Source organism: Agelaius phoeniceus, chromosome 2 (genome assembly GCF_051311805.1).
Source record: "Agelaius phoeniceus isolate bAgePho1 chromosome 2, bAgePho1.hap1, whole genome shotgun sequence".
Lineage (NCBI taxonomy): Eukaryota > Metazoa > Chordata > Aves > Passeriformes > Icteridae > Agelaius > Agelaius phoeniceus.
The window spans coordinates 6,217,144-6,235,080 of NC_135266.1; the positions used below are offsets into that span (position 1 = coordinate 6,217,144).

At 39.8% G+C, this 17,937-nt stretch overlaps 1 protein-coding gene across 1 annotated transcript; it reads left to right on the plus strand.

Annotated features, from left to right (window-relative positions):
- Nucleotides 1–1,398: 1,398 nt before the first annotated feature.
- Nucleotides 1,399–17,226, plus strand: PWP2 (PWP2 small subunit processome component). Its single transcript, XM_054654610.2, has 21 exons — nucleotides 1,399–1,516; nucleotides 1,628–1,740; nucleotides 2,630–2,724; nucleotides 3,066–3,165; nucleotides 3,653–3,796; nucleotides 4,199–4,334; nucleotides 4,770–4,993; nucleotides 5,516–5,659; nucleotides 6,370–6,440; nucleotides 7,160–7,296; nucleotides 8,369–8,517; nucleotides 9,126–9,273; nucleotides 10,308–10,458; nucleotides 10,828–11,008; nucleotides 11,947–12,094; nucleotides 13,047–13,155; nucleotides 13,452–13,517; nucleotides 13,662–13,880; nucleotides 14,954–15,104; nucleotides 16,155–16,229; nucleotides 16,378–17,226. Exons 1-21 carry the CDS (start codon nucleotides 1,499–1,501, stop codon nucleotides 16,526–16,528), a joined length of 2,730 nt encoding a protein of 909 aa, XP_054510585.2. The 5' UTR covers nucleotides 1,399–1,498; the 3' UTR covers nucleotides 16,529–17,226.
- The last annotated feature ends 711 nt before the right edge of the window (nucleotides 17,227–17,937 follow it).

Below are 17,937 nucleotides of genomic sequence, written 5' to 3' on the forward strand. Positions count from 1 at the left end.
TGTACCACCAATTAATTCTCCTTCCTTGCTGATTAGGCTTGGAAATATACAAAGATCAACCATCAAAGAACATCCTGACTTAAGTTAATTTTGACATATTCCACATTTTGCAACACTAACACCTGTGAGAGATTATCCAAGGACAAGGCTGAAGGAGCACAGACAGTAAGGATTTAATGGGTTGCTAAGGCTCAAACACCAATAACCATTCAAATGGGAAATACCAAGGTAGGGCAGCATCTTTCTGGTGCCAGTTTTACTGTCAGGTCCATGATGGCCACATAACCCCCAGTGTGGGTGCAGAAGTGGGGTCATGGAGCAGGCAAGACCAAGAGAGGGGGATTGAGACCACCAAGGACCCCAAAGCAGCCCATGACACCTTCTGGAACTCTCCCTCAGCAGGTGCTGCATGCCCCAGTCTGTGTCAGACATGAAGAATTCCCTTCCTGGGGAGGGGTCTGGGTGTTGCAATGCTAATCTGACTGTACATAACCCGAGGAACTTTTTGTTTTGTGGGCCAAAGGATCGAGACTGTGATCATCTCTCTGACCAAGGGACACTGAAATGCCAACACTCAAGTCTCGTCACTAGATCCATGGGTGCTGTTATGTTTCCACTATCTACTCTTGCCCATTCCTTCCCTTTCTTTCTTTTCCTTATGTATTTTCTTTGTGATATTTTTACACTTTTATTGAAAAGAATCAAACTGGCCACCAAGATCCTTTCCACTGCAATAAAACTGCTTTAAAATAAACCTCTCACATCTATACACCGGGCATTCAGTGTTGTTGCACTCTAATTTCAGAATCTCAGAATAGTCAGGATTGCAGTGACCTCTGGAGATCACGCAGTCCAACTGCTGCCAAGGCAGGGTCACCCAGAGCAGTGACACGGAGCACATCCAGGTGGCTCTGGAATGTCTCCAGAGAGGGAACTCTGTGTCCTCCCTGGGCAGCCGTTCCAGAGCTCTGCCACCTTCAATATAAACAAACTCTTCCTCATGTTGAGTTGAAACTCCTTGTGTTTTATTTTACAGCCACTGCTCCTCATTCTGATGCTGGCCACCACTGAAAAAGAGCTTGGCACCATCCTCTGACACCCACCAAGGATATATTTATATCGATTGATGAGCTCTCACAGCCCTCTGTTCTCCAGAATAAACAGGCCCAGCTCTCACAGTCACTCCAAGGCATTTATAATAAAAAATATAAATACCGTAATATATTTACTAAAGAGAACCAGAGCTCCCCCGGCTCGTGGCGGGGGCTGGGGAGGGCCCGGAGCGGCTGAGGGGGGGCAGGCCCGTGCCTGGGGAAGGGCACACAGGGCGGTGCCACAGCCCGTCCCTTTCCCTTTCTCCTCCCTTTCTCCTCCCTCTCTCCTCCTGTCCCGCCCACTCTCCTCCTGTCCCTCCCTCTCTGCTCCCTTCCTTCCCTTCCCCTTGTTCCCGCCCCTGAGTGCCGCAGTTCCGCGGCTGCCCTCCCCACGTGTGGCCGCCATGCGCTTCGCGTACCGGGTGAGCGCGGGCCGGGGGGCAGCCCCCGATCCCCAGCACCATCTCCCCATCACCTTCCCCCGATCCCCATCTCCGCAGCCGCTCTAACCCTGCCCTTTCCTGCCCCCGCAGTTCTCCGGCCTGCTGGGCACCGTGTACCGCCGCGGCAACCTCAGCTTCACCCGCGATGGCAACTCCCTGCTCAGCCCCGTCGGCAACAGGATCTCCCTCTTCGACCTCAAGAAGTGAGAGCGGCGAGGGGCGGGGAGGGCCTGGCGCTGCCAGCGCGGGGGTTTCGGGGGGAATAAAGCTCTGAGGGCGTTTTGGAGCCCGACCATGGGGCTGTCCAGGATGCTCGGCCTGCCGAAATATCCCGGAAAGCGTTTGCTTTAGCGTGAAAAGGTAGAAGCCTGTCTAGTGGAATACCTGTCACGGTGTTGGGCGCGTACACTCGTGTGGAGAATAGCAGAGGAATTATGTAAAGGTGTATTTCAGAGAGAAAAAGAAAAGGGAAGAAATAGATTTGTGTTTGATTTAGTTGTATGGTTTCTTTGTGTGCTTCTGCCTTGCATATAACAAAAATTAGAGCATCATCAGCCTTTCCTTTGTGCCAGAGTTGTGATCAATGCTCTCTGTACCTGCGTTCCAGTCAGGAGCCTGGAATTATAATTCTGTTATGCAGAATTACAGACCATCCTGGAGCCTGGAATTATAATTCTGTTATGCAGAATTACAGACCATCCTGGAGCCTGGAATTATAATTCTGTTATGTAGAATTACAGACCATCCTGGAGCCTGGAATTATAATTCTGTTATGCAGAATTACAGACCATCCTGGAGCCTGGAATTATAATTCTGTTATGCAGAATTACAGACCATCCTGGAGCCTGGAATTATAATTCTGTTATGCAGAATTACAGACCATCCTGGCCTGGAACGATCATTGAGTCCAGCTCCTGGCCCTGCTCAGAACAACCCACCTAGCTGGTGGTCAGGGGATTGTGACAGCTGAACAAAGTTGTCAGGGTTTTACATTAAATTTTGTCTATGGCCTTAACAAAGGTATATTTCACTGACACTGATGTTCTTCCTGCATTCCTGTCTTCATTTTACTGTTCTGTGTTTTTGTTGCAGTAACAAGTGTGAGACGTTGCCCTTGGCTACACGGCTCAATATTGTGTGCGTGGGGCTCTCTCCAGATGGAAGCCTTGCCATTCTAATTGATGAAGGTACTTGCACAAAGAGACATCTGTTTTGTAAAAGAATTCAGTAAAAATGCAGCCTTGAGGGGAGGAAATCTGTTAGGTGTTCAACCTTAACACAAAATTAGAAGTCATATGCTTTAGAAATTGCATTATAATTTTTTGGTAAGGTATCTTTATTTACAGAACTTGTTTACAGAATTTGGAGAGTGTCTCATAATTTGGACTGTATTTTTTAATTTTAACAATATTAAGCACACTGTCTTGAAATGCTTTTCCCCCTCCTCTTCAAGAAAAGAATGTTTTCTGGGGTTATGATTTCTTTGGTACTCAATTATTCTTATGATCCTTTCTTTCTGCCCTTACAGAGGGAGCTGCCTTGCTTGTGAGTTTGATTGGGAAATGCGTGATACATCAGTTTTATTTTCACAAGCCAGTTCACAGTGTCAGCTTTTCCCCTGATGGCAAGTAAGTAAGAAGTGCATGCTTTAGAACAGAACAGCAGGAATTTCCCCATAAACTAGTTGTGATTATGAAGACATCCTAACCAATCTGGAAATGTTTCCTATTCATGAGTGAGGGGAGATTTTGAGCTGATCAGGGTCACTTTGTAAAATTGAGAGGGGAAGAAAAGAAGGAAAGCAAAGCCTTGAAAATAGAATATCCTGGTTTGAGTGTTTGAACTTTACCTTCTGTTTTGGGGCTTTGAGAATAAGAATTTCATTATTCAACTTCAGTAATTTTTACTGAAGGTTTTCTCTTTTATAATGTTTAAGTTGGGGGCAATCTGCAAATACTTTGTTTTTCCTTCAAAAGCAATTAATTTTTATTGTTTCAGTAGTGCAGGAACCTCTTTATTATTATATTGTTTCATTGTATTGCAGTGTGTACTGAACAGTTGTTTGGTCTATCAGCTTTGTGTGCAGTTATGTCTTTTTCCCCCCCATTATGCCAGGAAATTTGTGGTTACAAAAGACAATCTTGCTTACCTGTACCATGCTCCTGGGAAGAAAAGAGAATTTAATGCATTTGTTCTGGACAAAACCTACTATGGCCCATATGATGAAACAACTTGTATTGACTGGACTGATGATTCCAAGTGAGTTGTTAAACTGAAGCACTGTTTACCTGCACATGTTGATATTTAAATGCACATTGCATTTCCTCTGAAGTATTGTACTAGCTTTAAAAATTGTGTCTTTAATTAAAAAATACAATTAGGCTGACCAGAAAGTATAAGAAATGGGAATCAACTTACTTATTTAAGTATTCTTACTTGAAAATGCATAGTAATTCACAAAAGGAACATATCTTAGGAATGTGAGCAGGGTGAATGTGTTTTAGCCCCTTCTACCTCTGCTATGGTCAGCAATCACAGTTTACAACACTTGTTTGTAAAATCAAAGTGGTGACTGCTGGATTTGAGCTCAGCACATTCTCCACCCAGGGAAGAGTTTTGCAGTCCAGTGCTCTAATTTTCTTTTGTATTTTTCTTTGGCAGGTGCTTTGCAGTGGGGAGCAAGGACATGTCTACGTGGGTGTTTGGAGCAGAGCGATGGGCTAACTTGATCTACTACTCTCTTGGAGGCCATAAGGATGTCATAGTTGCCTGCTTTTTTGAAGAGAACAGCCTAGATGTATGTATAATCACACAACACACTTGAATTGGAATATTGAAATAGAGGAAACAGAACCTTATCTGTAGGTGACTATTTTGACAATATCTCAGAATTTAGAAAATACAGAAGTGTCTCTTGATTGCTCTGCCATAATTATGTGTTTAAATTTGCTCACCCAAAACATTTTAGCTTTAAATATGAAAAAATGATTTAGTTTAGCTGTGATGCTGACTGGTTATCAAGTTGCTTTTGGTCCTTGCAAAATTTTTCTGGGGGCAGGCAAATAATTCACCAGTTCTCAGGACAAGTCAAACTTCCAGTTCAAAGCACCTTGGATTCTATCCTGAGAATAGAATGCACACTTGCTAACCCTTCTGCAAGTCCATATTCATATTTTTGCAGAGCACAGAGCATGGATATTGGACAATAATAATTTGTGTGTTTGTATTCTAGCTGTACACAATTAGCCAGGATGCAGCTCTGTGTGTGTGGCAGTGTGACACTGAGCTGGATGGTTTGAAGCCCATGCCCCCTAAAGATGCAGCAAAGGAAAAGAAGGCAGCAGAAGAAGAAGAAGAAGAGCTGCTTGAAGAGCCCAAGGGTGAAGAAATTCATGGGAAAGCTGATCCAAGTGAAGAAGAGACTAGAAATAAAGTTAAATATTCACGTGTTGCAAAGTAAGTGGTTTTCAGTTATCAAAAATGAAAGTAGCAATGGGGATTTATTGTACTGGTTTTTTTTTTTTTTTTTCATCTGTTATAACTTATTCAAAGCAGTATAAAACTGTCCAGGATTTAGAAATTTAACTGTCCAGAATTTAAAATTTAGAAATTTACTGCAGATACCATTTTAAGTAGTTCTGGCAGAACTGTCTTACCTTGATTATATGATGGGCACTACCTTTTACCTTCAGAATAACAAGTGTAATTTTAACAGTATAAGAAATACTGACTCATGGTGTCCTGTTGTTTGGAACTCAGAAATTGTAAATGGGATCTTTACTACAGATTTTTTACTACTTTACTACAGTACCCTCTCTAAGTCTTGAGGCTTTGGTTTCTTGCCAGAAAGGCTTGGTTGACTTCAGGAGATGACATAAAGGTGGCTCATCAGCCTTCTTGGTGAGCTGCTTGGAGATGCAACTCTGACAACATCCTGTTCTTCAACATTCACCTTTTTGCTTTTTTCTTGGGTGCCAGGTATTTTTTCAATAAAGAGGGAGATTTTAATAACCTGACAGCTGCAGCCTATCACAAGAAAACACATCTTTTAGTCACTGGTTTTGCCTCTGGAGTCTTTCACCTCCATGAGCTTCCAGATTTCAATCTGATCCACTCCTTGAGGTGAGCCATGGGGTTATCACTACATTTGGTTTGGTTTTTGTTGGGGAAGGGAATAGGTTTTTTTGCAGGGGTTTCATGTTTGTTTGATTGGGTACACATCATGTTAAGCAGTGAAGGATGAATAAAAAAGAGCACAAAAATCTTAAAACATTACTGTCTATTTAATACTGTAATTTCTGGAAAGGCAAAACCATAAATTTATGTAAAAAATACCATATAATTCCACTCCTCATTCTGGAAAAGTGAGGTCTGAATAAGGAAACTACTCAGGAGTTCCTGGTCATTGGCTAGACTTCTTTAACTTTGTCCATTTTAATATTTTCAGTTTCTTTGTAGAAAATATTAGCTGGAAAGTTCTGCATATGTAAAATTATCTGTAAATTGTGTCTAAGTTGAGAAATCAAATCAGATTCTTTTCCATAACTATAAACAATTTCCATGTACAAAAAAGCCCCTATTTTATTTTCTTAAACTCGGGGAGTTTTATTGTGTTGGCAAGTACATTTTTGGGATGCAGATACTCTGCCTTCATTCTGGGAATGTTTGATGGTTTGGAGTGGAACAAAGGAATGAACTTTGTGGTTTTTGATGTTACAGTGGTACAGAAGTTCAGTAAAACAATCAAACAACTTGCTTGAAGAGCTTTAATAAATATTAGACTTGAAGTTTTATCACACAAATTTATTTATTGGTTAATTCTCTTACTTCAGTATTTCAGACCAAAGGATAGCTTCTATTTCTATCAACTGCACTGGTGACTGGATTGCCTTTGGATGTTCAGGTTTGTCAGGTTTTTTTGGTGTGTATTCATGGGAAAAATAAGAAATGTGGTGGGCATGATGCCCAAATTCCTCTTGCTAGTTTTGACTCCAAATGTTGAATAATTGATAGTCTCATATCTGTGCTGTCTAGGTATAGTAAAACAAATACCACTAATGAGTCTCTCAGAGAATTCTGATGATTCAGGGAAGTATTTTGCTTCTAACAAAACAGGAAAAAATTTCTTTTGCAGGAAAAAATACATATTTTATTTAGGAAAGCTTCTAGCAGAGTTAGGGAGACCCCAGATTCCCTCTAGTTAATTTCTGCTTTCATTCTGGGCTGTTCTTTCTTTGCAAAATGTTGCCTATGGCATTTTACAAACCTGCCTGGATGTTCCCAGCATTCCTACCCTGTCCGTAACAGTTTGCATGAAACCCAAAACTTTACTCTTATATGCAGCCCTACTTTTCTTTCCAGCTCTTTTATCAACTGGTTGATAGCATTGCTGTTGTACTATTGAAAACATTATTCCATGTAACAGCTCATGGAGGAAATCTTTGGGGAGGTTTCCCTGAAGTTATAAAAGGAAAAAGCTCCTATTAGGACTGAAAGATGCAGAATTCAACCTGTCTGCATTAACCTTTGGGTTTGTTTGGGGTTTTTTTTGACATTGCCTGCCACTGTGTTTTGTGGCCTGCATTTGCAGGGTCATTGTGGTTAATCCTGTTGTGCTTACAGGTCTGGGCCAGCTCCTGGTGTGGGAGTGGCAGAGCGAGTCCTATGTGCTGAAGCAGCAGGGCCATTTCAACAGCATGGTTTCCTTGGCATATTCTCCAGATGGACAGTACATAGTAACTGGAGGGGAGGATGGCAAAGTAAGTGAGACAATACTGCTGGAATGTGAACTTGTAATAATGTACTGAGCAGCTTGACTTTCCATTTTATGTCGAAAGCTCTGTTACTGTAATTGGTACATATTTTTCTTACTATAAAGTCATAAATTTTTATCCTCTCTTTCCTTAAATGTTCTGATTTTTCTTTCTAGAGTATATATATTTTGCTTTGTTGCTACCTGTGGCTGTAAATTGCATCACTTATGCTTTCTAGGAGGTGATTTTTTAATTATTACAGGTCCAGTCACCATAAGTGCAAAAGTAACAAATTCATCAATGTTATTTATGGTCCCATGATATCTTGGGATGAATGAACTTCAGCCACCCAACTTCTCACCCTTTAAATAATTGTTTTTTGGTATGAAATTGATTTCAAATGATTTATGCCAGTGCAATTTTTTTGTTTAAATGTACCATTCCAGAAGCTTGTCATTTAAGAGAAAAATTAACTTCTAATGGATGACTTGCATTGAAATGATAGGCTGTGTGTACAGGTACTTTTATTTTAAAAGGTGTTTTGCCACGATGTCTTGGCACATAAATGGGACAACAGTAGTAGCTGATGTCCTGTCAAAACTTTTAAATGGCAGAAAAAGATCTGTCACTTTCTGCCATTCAGGATGAAAACTGGCCAAAATAAGGAAGTGTCAAACTGCAGAAGGCTAAATGCATAAAATTTTTGTTCAGGAAAAAACCCTGAAACAACTGGAATATCATCTCAATTGTAACTTTTGTAATGGCTTTAGAGTTGGTTTTGAATTTGACACCTGTTTTATTTGACAGTATAAGCTTGGAAGCTCAAGATGCTCACCAAGTGTTACTTTCCTTTATTAACTTTGTTTGTGTCTGTCTCTGCTTAGATTTTTATGTTGCAAATGTGTCTTAAGAGGTATAATGATAGTCTCTGGCCTCTTGAGTGCTATTACTGAAAGTCTTTTATGCTGTTGCAGAGTTCTATAATTAGGTTTTCTCTACTCTGCTGCTGCCTTACTCTGATTTTCTCTTTTTACTGATGATGGTGATTCTAAGAAGTCTTTTCTTGTCTGTCCTGCAGGTGAAAGTGTGGAACACTTCAAGCAGCTTTTGTTTTGTCACCTTTACAGAACACAACAGTGGTGTAACTGCTGTAACTTTCACTTCCACTGGTTATGTTGTCCTGAGTGCTTCCCTGGATGGAACAGTGCGTGCCTTTGATCTGCACAGGTAACTCTTTGCATGAAAGCTTTCATGTCTCATTTAGTCCTCAGCTTTCACACTCCCCCCAAAATACAGCAAATTACTGATTGTTTGTTTGAAGTCTCATAAAGGTGAGCAGCACTGCCTTACTGGTTTTTGGTTCGGCCTTTGATTTAAATTGAGATAGTTATTAGGAATGCTCTTATTCTGTCCACTTTCTGTGAAGAAAATTCTGGAAGAACTTTCCTCAGAGAAGCTGGAAATCCAGGAAAATCATTGTCTGGCTTTACTCAAATGGGGAGAAGGCACTTTCCATAATATAATACAGCTGTGCACAGAACTGGGTGTGTAAACAAGCCCATGTTTCTAAAATATTGACACATGCTATTTAATAGAAGAGAGCTCCTCAGAGTATTTTTGTCTCCTATTTCTGCAGAGTTTTTCATACTTCTTTTGGATCTTGCAGTCATGCTGAGGCAACATACCTTAATTTTATAAAAACAATATTTTTTCTGTACATAGCTTAGAAGTCTTTACAAAACAAATGAACTCCTTTTATAAATAAACTTGTTAAACACACATTTAAATAAATCTACGTGAAATGTTCTCATAATTTCTTTTCACCTCCTCCACAGGTACCGGAATTTCCGTACCTTTACCTCCCCACGACCAAGTCAGTTCTCTTGTTTAGCTGTGGACTCCAGTGGTGAGATTGTGGCAGCTGGTTCCCAGGATTCCTTTGAAATATTCATCTGGTCAATGCAGAGTGGGAGGCTGCTGGATGTAAGGACCCAGAGTGCTGGGAGGGCTTGAATTTAACCTTGTGTGGAGTGTGGTGATACTCAGCAACTTTGGGATTAGTCAGGGGAGTTTCAATGCAACATGAAGTGTTTTGGTATATTTATGTTCAAAAACTGGAGCTACACTATGTTGCTCTCAGCATTTATTTTATTTATTGCATGGAGCTCACCCTGAATTTGTGTGGGAAATAGTTAAAATTTTTGAGTAATGAGCCCTTTCTAGTCATGAAGTAACACCAGTGTTGGTGAGCTAACACATGGGCATGAAAGTCTTTCCCTCCTTATTCAGAGATGTTCTTTTCCACATATTTTCTACAGGTAATGAAGAAATCGTAGTTGCTCTGTTAAGACTGATACAGATTTCATGAAGGGTTTTGCTGGAGCAGGGCAGGGCCATGATTGTTCAACTATTGTTTCAATTCTTAAGCATTCCTTTGCATCTTGTACAAGTAGAAGAGCTCAGTGATTCACATATTTAATTTGGCACAGCCATGGAATACAGATCACTTCGGTAACTCGGGATATACTTGACTGGATCTCCAGAGTTTTGAGTTTAGTTTCTTTCCTAGATATTTTTTGGAGGAGTAGGAACCTTCCATGAAATGAAAATCTCTGTCACTCTTATTCTCAGTTTTTTATTTTTGTTTTTATTCTGAAGTGTTATCAGCTGCAGGAGGTACTGAATTCTTAGAGCAATGACTTGGTTTTTCACAATTGGTCTGATTGTTTTGAAAGGAGGGAGGAAATTGGCACACTGCATCCCTAAAGTGTGTGCATAGGAGTGGTTGTAGATGCCTATATAGTGGTAGCACTACAGGGAATTTTTTAAAAACTTGTGAAAATAAAAAGTTGAGAATCACTGGTGTGTATCATGCCCTGTGTCCAAAAGTGATCTCAAGTGTGTGTGGACAACTCAGGTGTGGTTTATTGGCTGTATCTGGAGTTTACTGAATGCAGACTACACAGATTTCAGTTTCTTACACCTAATTCCAGGTTATTTTTTTCTTCTCTTTTTAGGTCTTAGCAGGTCATGAGGGTCCCATCAGCAGCTTGTCCTTTAATCCAATGAAGTGTGTTCTAGCCAGTGCCTCTTGGGATAAGACTGTAAAATTATGGGATATGTTGGACAGCTGGAGAACTAAGGAGACATTCATAATAAACTCAGATGGTAATTCTTGTTTCATTTCTCATCTTTTATCAAATATAAAAATACTGTGAAAAATATGTTAATAACAACAGAACATGTCAAATACAGAGAGACTCATTCATGGAAATGGAAATGAAAAGTTCAGATAATTCACTCTTGTGCTTGCTTAATAGTGCAATAAATACTTTAATTCTTGCTTAGCGTTATAGTTAGTGTTATAATTAACAACATATAATTGTATATTGTCCACAGGAAAAAGTACAGTCATACTTTTTACTCTTTTACTCTTAAATTTTTTCTAATAGCTGAGATAAGATCCTAGAAAAATTAAGGGTCTTTTCTTAGAAAAGCATCTGAGTGCATTTTTAACTGTTATGAAATTCCTTGCAGTTCTTGTTGTTGCCTTCCGTCCCGATGGCAAGGAGCTGGCAGTTGCTGCTTTGAATGGCCAGATAACATTTTGGGATCATGACAGTGCAGTGCAGACTGGCTCCATTGAGGGCAGGCACGATCTGCAGATGGGGAGGAAGGAGCTGGATAAAATAACTGCCAAGCAGGCAGCCAAGGGCAAGTACGTCCAGGGGGCTGCAGTGACAAGAGGGTGCCACACTGGGTCACTTTGGAGTTGTTTTTCCATTTCTTTTCTACATGAAGATTGCAGAGTGCATCTGCTGTTCAGATATTTCTGATTCTGAATGTTAAAAGCCTGCCTGACATGTAGATGCCTCCCTTTTGTAGTTGGCTGTGTTCTCTCACTGGTCAGCATCATTCTGAGCGTGTGTTTTTTCTCATCCATTTGGGACTTGGGTTGCCCACATAATATTAAGCTTCTCAGGCCAAGGTGTTAATTTGCTATGGGTTAGGTTTTTTAGAAGATATCTTTCTACACAAATACTAGTGTACAACCATTAGTATGTAGAAACTATTACATTTTTGAAAGAAGGTAATTAAAGTATGGGGTTTATTACCTGTTGCTATACATGTGAGGTAATGTTTAAAAGCAAGTTGAATTTGTGTGCTATCAAAAAGTATCTTAGAGAAATGTTTTATTCTTCTCTTTTCCCCCTTTTTTTTCCATATTGCTTCCACTCAAAAAAAAAAAAAAAGAGAAACAATAAGTTTTTGGAAAAAAGTTTTGGAAAAAAGCAGTATTTTTTGCTGGTGAGCTCTCAACCATGTCTATCAAACATGCCATGGCACTGGTTTTTCTGCAGCTCTTCTGGTTTTTTGTCATGCATGATATAGTTGAGAGCTCATTGACTGAGCTGTGACTCAGATTCAGAAGTATAGAAGTATTTCATAAATCTGTTGAAGTTCTTGAAATTGTCTCTGATTCATAGTAAAGCACCAAATGCTTTGTAGTAAATGTGTGTGTGAAGTACATACAGTGTGAATAAGATTTCCATTTTTACCATGTAGTGGTTATTTTCTGAGTCTTCACATTCTACTCATATCTTTTAGCTCAGATATGGCAGTGAAATTTAACTGCTATCTCTTTTTCTTTACCAGATCTTTTACAACTCTGTGCTATTCAGCAGATGGTCAATCTATTCTGGCAGGTGGATTGTCAAAATTTGTCTGTATATATAATGTCAAGGAACAGATTCTTATGAAAAAATTTGAAATTTCATGCAACCATTCTTTAGATGCAATGGAGGTATGTGAGCACAGGAGTCTTTTTTAAATTTCCTCACCCCCACAAGACTTTGGTTTTGATATAACATCTCATTAAGACTGATTCATGAATGTTTCTTAAAGAATGGGTTCATTTTTGTGCAGAAGAGGTGGAAGGATATATTCCTCTTGGAACAGAATGAATTCCTGAAACTCTTCCCAGATTTGTACTGTGCTTGTGTTGAATGGGCAGAACTCTCAAGCATACTAAGTTAGTTGGCACTAGACTTAAAGTGGAAGTGAAAATTTAAATTATCAGCCTTTTGTACTAAGCTAACTCCCCAGGTGTCAGTTTGTGTTAGCAAAGAAATGAAGGATTATTTTTGTGGACACAGAACAACATCACTGACCTTTATAAACTCTGTTTCTGAATATTGCCAAATACCAAATTAAATTCCTTTAAAAGTAAAGTGAATTATGAAAAATATCAGAAGGGGAAAAAATTCCAGTAACCCTTTTCACCATCCCCTTACCAGGAAGGATGATTATTGTTCATGTCAGGCTCTATCTGACTGTGGTTCCAGGTATCCTTTTTTTTACACAGACCACTGCTATGTACTTCCAAGTATCATAGCAGTGGTCTGTGAGCTGGTGTAGCTCAACATCTGCCTTGAAAGAAAGTGAACAAGCTGAAACAGAATCCTGGAGGGCATGGGTATTTAGAAAGGGGGACCAGGGAGGTCCCTAAAATCTCACTCACATTGTGAAGTCCCTAAAATCTCATTTGCAGTGTTTTTGCCACACAACCCTTGCATTAGCACACTGCAGTTATGGAACCTGCAGGACAGAAAGAGTAGGGCTGCAGCTGAGGAAGCAAACAGTCCATTTCTGGAGTATATATCAAACCTATAATAATGTGAAAGCACAGTCCAAACTGAGCTCTGCTGTTTGAGGAGACATTCAGTGCAGTGAATGGAACTTGCATGTCTTTCCAGGAGTACTTAGATCGGAGAAAAATGACTGAATTTGGCAGCATGGCTCTGATTGATCAAGGTGGTGGAGGTGATGAAGGTGTTGCCATCCCTCTTCCTGGAGTAAAAAGAGGTATGGCTTTGGCTTTGCTCTCTTTGTTTCTACTTTTTTTTCCATCAGAACCTTTGACACAGGTAAGAAGGGTTTGACTTGTTTAGCTCAGTTTTAACATCAGGATTACAAAATTTGGTCCCACCACCTAAGCTGTGATCTCTTGGACATGAATTGTGCCTTCCTTACCCAGTCTTTAATTCTGCCAGGTTTTACCATGCTGTACATTATTTAAAGGTAACATCATAGTCAGAGTTGATAACTAGACTGTGAACTTGTGGTGAATCTGTTAAATCACTTCCAGATTTCTCTTTTAGGTGATATGAGCTATCGACACTTTAAACCAGAAATAAGGGTGACTTGTGTGCGATTCTGTCCTACAGGTTAGTATCAACAGTTAATTTAGGATTTTTTAAATTCCATATAAAACATGTGAAAGAATAGGGTACTGGAGGATTATCATTACTCTTCTGTTTCCATTCTAGAACACATCTCTTTGTTGTTAAATATTGTTATTTCTCTTTTAGGACGAAGCTGGGCAGCCACCACCACAGAGGGCCTCCTGCTCTATTCACTGGACTCTGGGCTAATGTTTGATCCTTTTGAGCTGGATATTGATGTCACACCCAGCAATATCCGCAAAACACTGAGTCAGAAGGAATACACTATGGCCATTGTCATGGCCTTCAAGCTGAATGAAAAGAAATTAATTCAGGAGGTGATAGAGGCTGTCCCTAGCAGTGAAGGTGAGTGGATCTGCCATGAAACTGGGCTGAGCTAGCTGTAAAAAGACATGGGTGAGCCAAGATAAGTTGAGGTGTAAAGGCAGATTTCTTAGTGTTAATTTATGTTTTAATTTTGCCCATCTACTTCATGCTCATTTAGTGACTTCTCAGCATGGAATTTGATCAGGCCTAGAGGTGCAGGCAGGGTTTTTGGATGTCAGCTGGTGTTGGAGGGGCACATCAAGTTTAACCTTGTTAGCACTGTGCCTGTGTGATGAAGACTATTAACCAGTAGCAAGGATGTAATCAGCAGTTTGAGGAAGGTGATGAATCTTGTCTGTTGGGCACTTGTGGCACCACATCAGAAGTACTGTGCCTGGTTCTGGGACTGACAGCACAAACAAAGACATTGATACTCCAGAACATCTGGTGGAGAGCTTAGATGATGATTGGAAGGCCAGAGTACAACTGAGGAGAGGCTGTTATAATCCACTGTTAACAGGATAACTGTGCCTTTTTCTTAAGCAAAAGCTGTTTTTGAGAATGGATTATATATAATGAGGTCATTTAGTTATATATGAGATCAGTTTGGATGCTTATAGTGTTTGTTTGTGCTGTGCTGTTGCTAACAGCATTGAGACACTTCCTGTGTGGGCAGGTGACTTTGCTGTCTTTTCAAGTATCAGTGCCTCTGATTGTTGTGCATAACTGGTTCCACTGAATACAGAAATTTGGGTGAGGTCAGAAGCAGCAACAATAAAGTCTGTTGCTTTAGAAAAGAGGAGAAAAGGGTGATGTAAAAATTCTGAAGGAGAGCTGCTGGGGAGAGTGCTCTGCTAGGAGGAAGAACTTGGAGAGGGAGGAGTTAATTTCTTGCTTTTATATACAGTAGTGTTTGGAAGGTTCAAAGGAGGAACATTTGTCCCCTGAGAGATTGTGGTACTGTACCCTGAAATACAGGACTAAATATCCACCACTTGCCAAAGTGGTGCTTTCTTCTTCCCCCTATGCTTTCCTGTGGTCTCCTTCATGTTATTCCAAGTAGTAACTCAACTCTATTGAATGTTTATGTTTTTTTTTTCCTTTTTGCACAGTTGATGTTGTCTGCTCATCACTGCCAGACCTGTATGTGGAGAAGTTACTGGAGTTCCTGGCCTCTGCTTTTGAGACCTCTTGTCACTTGGAGTTCTATCTTATTTGGGTTCATAAGTTGCTTATGCTGCATGGACAGAAGTTGAAAACAAGGTGAGATCTCGTGAAAGTCAAAGTGCTGACAAGAATATTAAAATTAAAAACCTCTCAGTTTAAGGCTTTTACTTAACATTTACTGATATTCTAGATAATGCATGAACTACAATTAGAGCACTTCAGTTTTACAAGTTCTGTGCTAATGATAGAAGTTACAGTTTGGACTTGATCTTAAAGGTCTAAAAAGATTCTAAAAAGTGTGTGTGACAGAATTGGAATATGTTACTATATTTGTGAAGATACATTGCAGAAACATTTTTCAAATACAACAGGTAAAACTTTGCTTGAGTGGCTTAGCCAATAACTGCATAACGATTTCAAGAGTGATAGCAAGATTTGGCAGTTGTGTTTTTAAACAGTTATGCATCTTAAATCTAACTGAAAGGTGATGTGCAGGTATTGATTGCATTTTTACAGACCTAGCTTGTGACTATAGCTGGTAGTACTCTGCCTTCCTACAGAGTACTTTGAAACTACACAGGCCTGGTCTGTGAATTATATTCAGCCCACCCCTAATACAGAATTTTAGACTTCTAGGAACAAAACCAGGCAAATTTACAAATTTAAAATGGGCTGAGAAGTAATCTGAGAAGGAGTCCTACAATTTAAAAAACAGTGCATTGTGTAACTCTTCCCTTGCTTCAACATGGATATTAATGTTTTAGTTACTGAAATGACTGGAACAAAATCTCTCCTTTGTTCCTGCTAAAGTAGAAGAGGACAATTTAAAACAAATTCCCCGTTGTTCAGAAAGTCTTGTAGTATCTGAAAGGAACTGTCATTGCTGCAGCAAGCAGAATCAGCTCTTCCAGATGCAGTTGGACATTAGAAAAAACATTTCTCACAATATATTACTTGTATTAAGTGTAATCATTGTGGACAGAGTCAAAAGCAGAGAGCTTTTGTTTCTTTAGGATTATCTTAAAACGTTTTTGGCATTGGCATTAAAGTTGTATGCTTGTTAGAATCTTGAGAGTATAGAAAAGTTCTAGATTTCCATAGGTAAACATGAACTGCACTGCAAATTGCATGTTTTCTCCATCCAAGGTCAGTGAAGCTGCTCCCTGTGATTCAGTTCCTCCAGAAGAGCATCCAGCGTCACTTTGATGATGTTTCAAAACTGTATGTATTCTTACATTTGAAAGTCCAAATCTAAAACCTGGAGTGATTTGGGGGGTGACAGTGTGCTGTTACAGCTTTTGAGACAGCCTTCTTTTAGAGTTGTTTTTATTTCAGGAGGAAAACAACATTTTCCTATTTATTTTTTCAGCTGTGAGTGGAACATTTACAACATCAAATACGCCTTGGCCATTTCCCAGCAGCGGGGCATGAAGCGTGCAGCAGAGGAAACACCAGGAGATGAAGAAGAATCGGATTCTGACAGTGATTATCTTATGCAAGAAGCTCATAAAGATACTTGAGTTCCTAATTGCTCCTTGTGAGAGGGAGAAAACCTCAGATTGTATTTTATGCAGTGGTATTCACTGAGAATGAGTGGCCCTCATAGTGGCATCAGTTCCTAACAGTGTGATGGAGTTCCCTGGGAGGTAGTGATGGAAATGTGGGACATGCCATGGATGGCACTTGGCCTATTTCCTGTACCATTTGGCTGTAAACTAGACAGCATTGATTTCTTGATTAACTGATTTCTTTTTTTTTAATAATTCCTGATTTCAAGTAAGAAAACAAAAAAGTGTTCTTAGGGAAGTTAGAAGTACAACTGGAAGAAGTTTATTCTTTATTAAAAACGCCTTGGACATTAAGTATTGTGAATTTTATAGTGCAAGCTTATCCTAGACTGACTGAATTTTAAAAAGGATGAAAAAATTTATTGATTTGAAATGTACTGCTCTCAACTTGTTTTAAATGTTGTTTTACTTGGATTTAATATGTACATATTTCTGGAACACTTTTCTTAGTTCAGTAGCCTCCAAACCTGATGTGATTTCAATAATGAGGAGAAATGAGCACCCATAGCAGCAGCTATTGGAGAAAATTTATGGGGCTTTATAGTTTGTGTCGAGGTTTGCTTGACAGCCTTGAGGTACTGTAGTGAAAATTTGTTTGGACATTACCAACCAAATAAAGTAACTTAAACTGTAAGAGAATGTGTTACAAATGTCATGGCTTGTTGGATTTTTTTGAGGTTTTTTTAAAAATTTTTTTCTTTTTTTTGATGAAAGCCCTTTTGTGGGGCTTTTTTAACACATTAAACCTGTAACTTTTCATTCCCTCTGGTTTTGTGAATTGATGGGAGAACTGGCTATTAAGAGCAGGGACCTGAATACAAATAATTGGCCTTGTCCTTGCAATACTTCAAAGCCACATGCTGAAATGGCTTTTAATGAAGATACTACAAATACTACCAATGATCCAGAATTTATTTCCTCAGCATATTCTGCTCTTCTGGATTTGTTTTATGGGGCTTTAAATATTAAAGGTAACTGCAATGAGGTCTCCCCTCAGTCCAGGCTGAACAGACCCAAGTGCTCTCCACACAGCTTCTCCTCAAGGCCTTCACCATCTTCACTGCCCTCCTCTGGACACTCTCTGATAGTTTAATACCTTTCTTTTCAGCCTTTCATTCCCCAGTCTGTCTGTATATCCAGGATTGTCCCATCCCAGGGGCAGAATCCAGCACTTTACCAATGTTCATACAGATGGCAATTGCCCATCTCTGATTTAGCAAGGTCTCTCTACAGGCCCTCCGTGCCCTCCAAGGACCCAACAACTCCTCCCAGTTTTGCACCGTCTGCCACCTTGTTTATTTTTCCCCTGTAATTTCCGCACCGTTATCTTTTCACCCTCAGTCCCCTTCCCACCGCTGCCA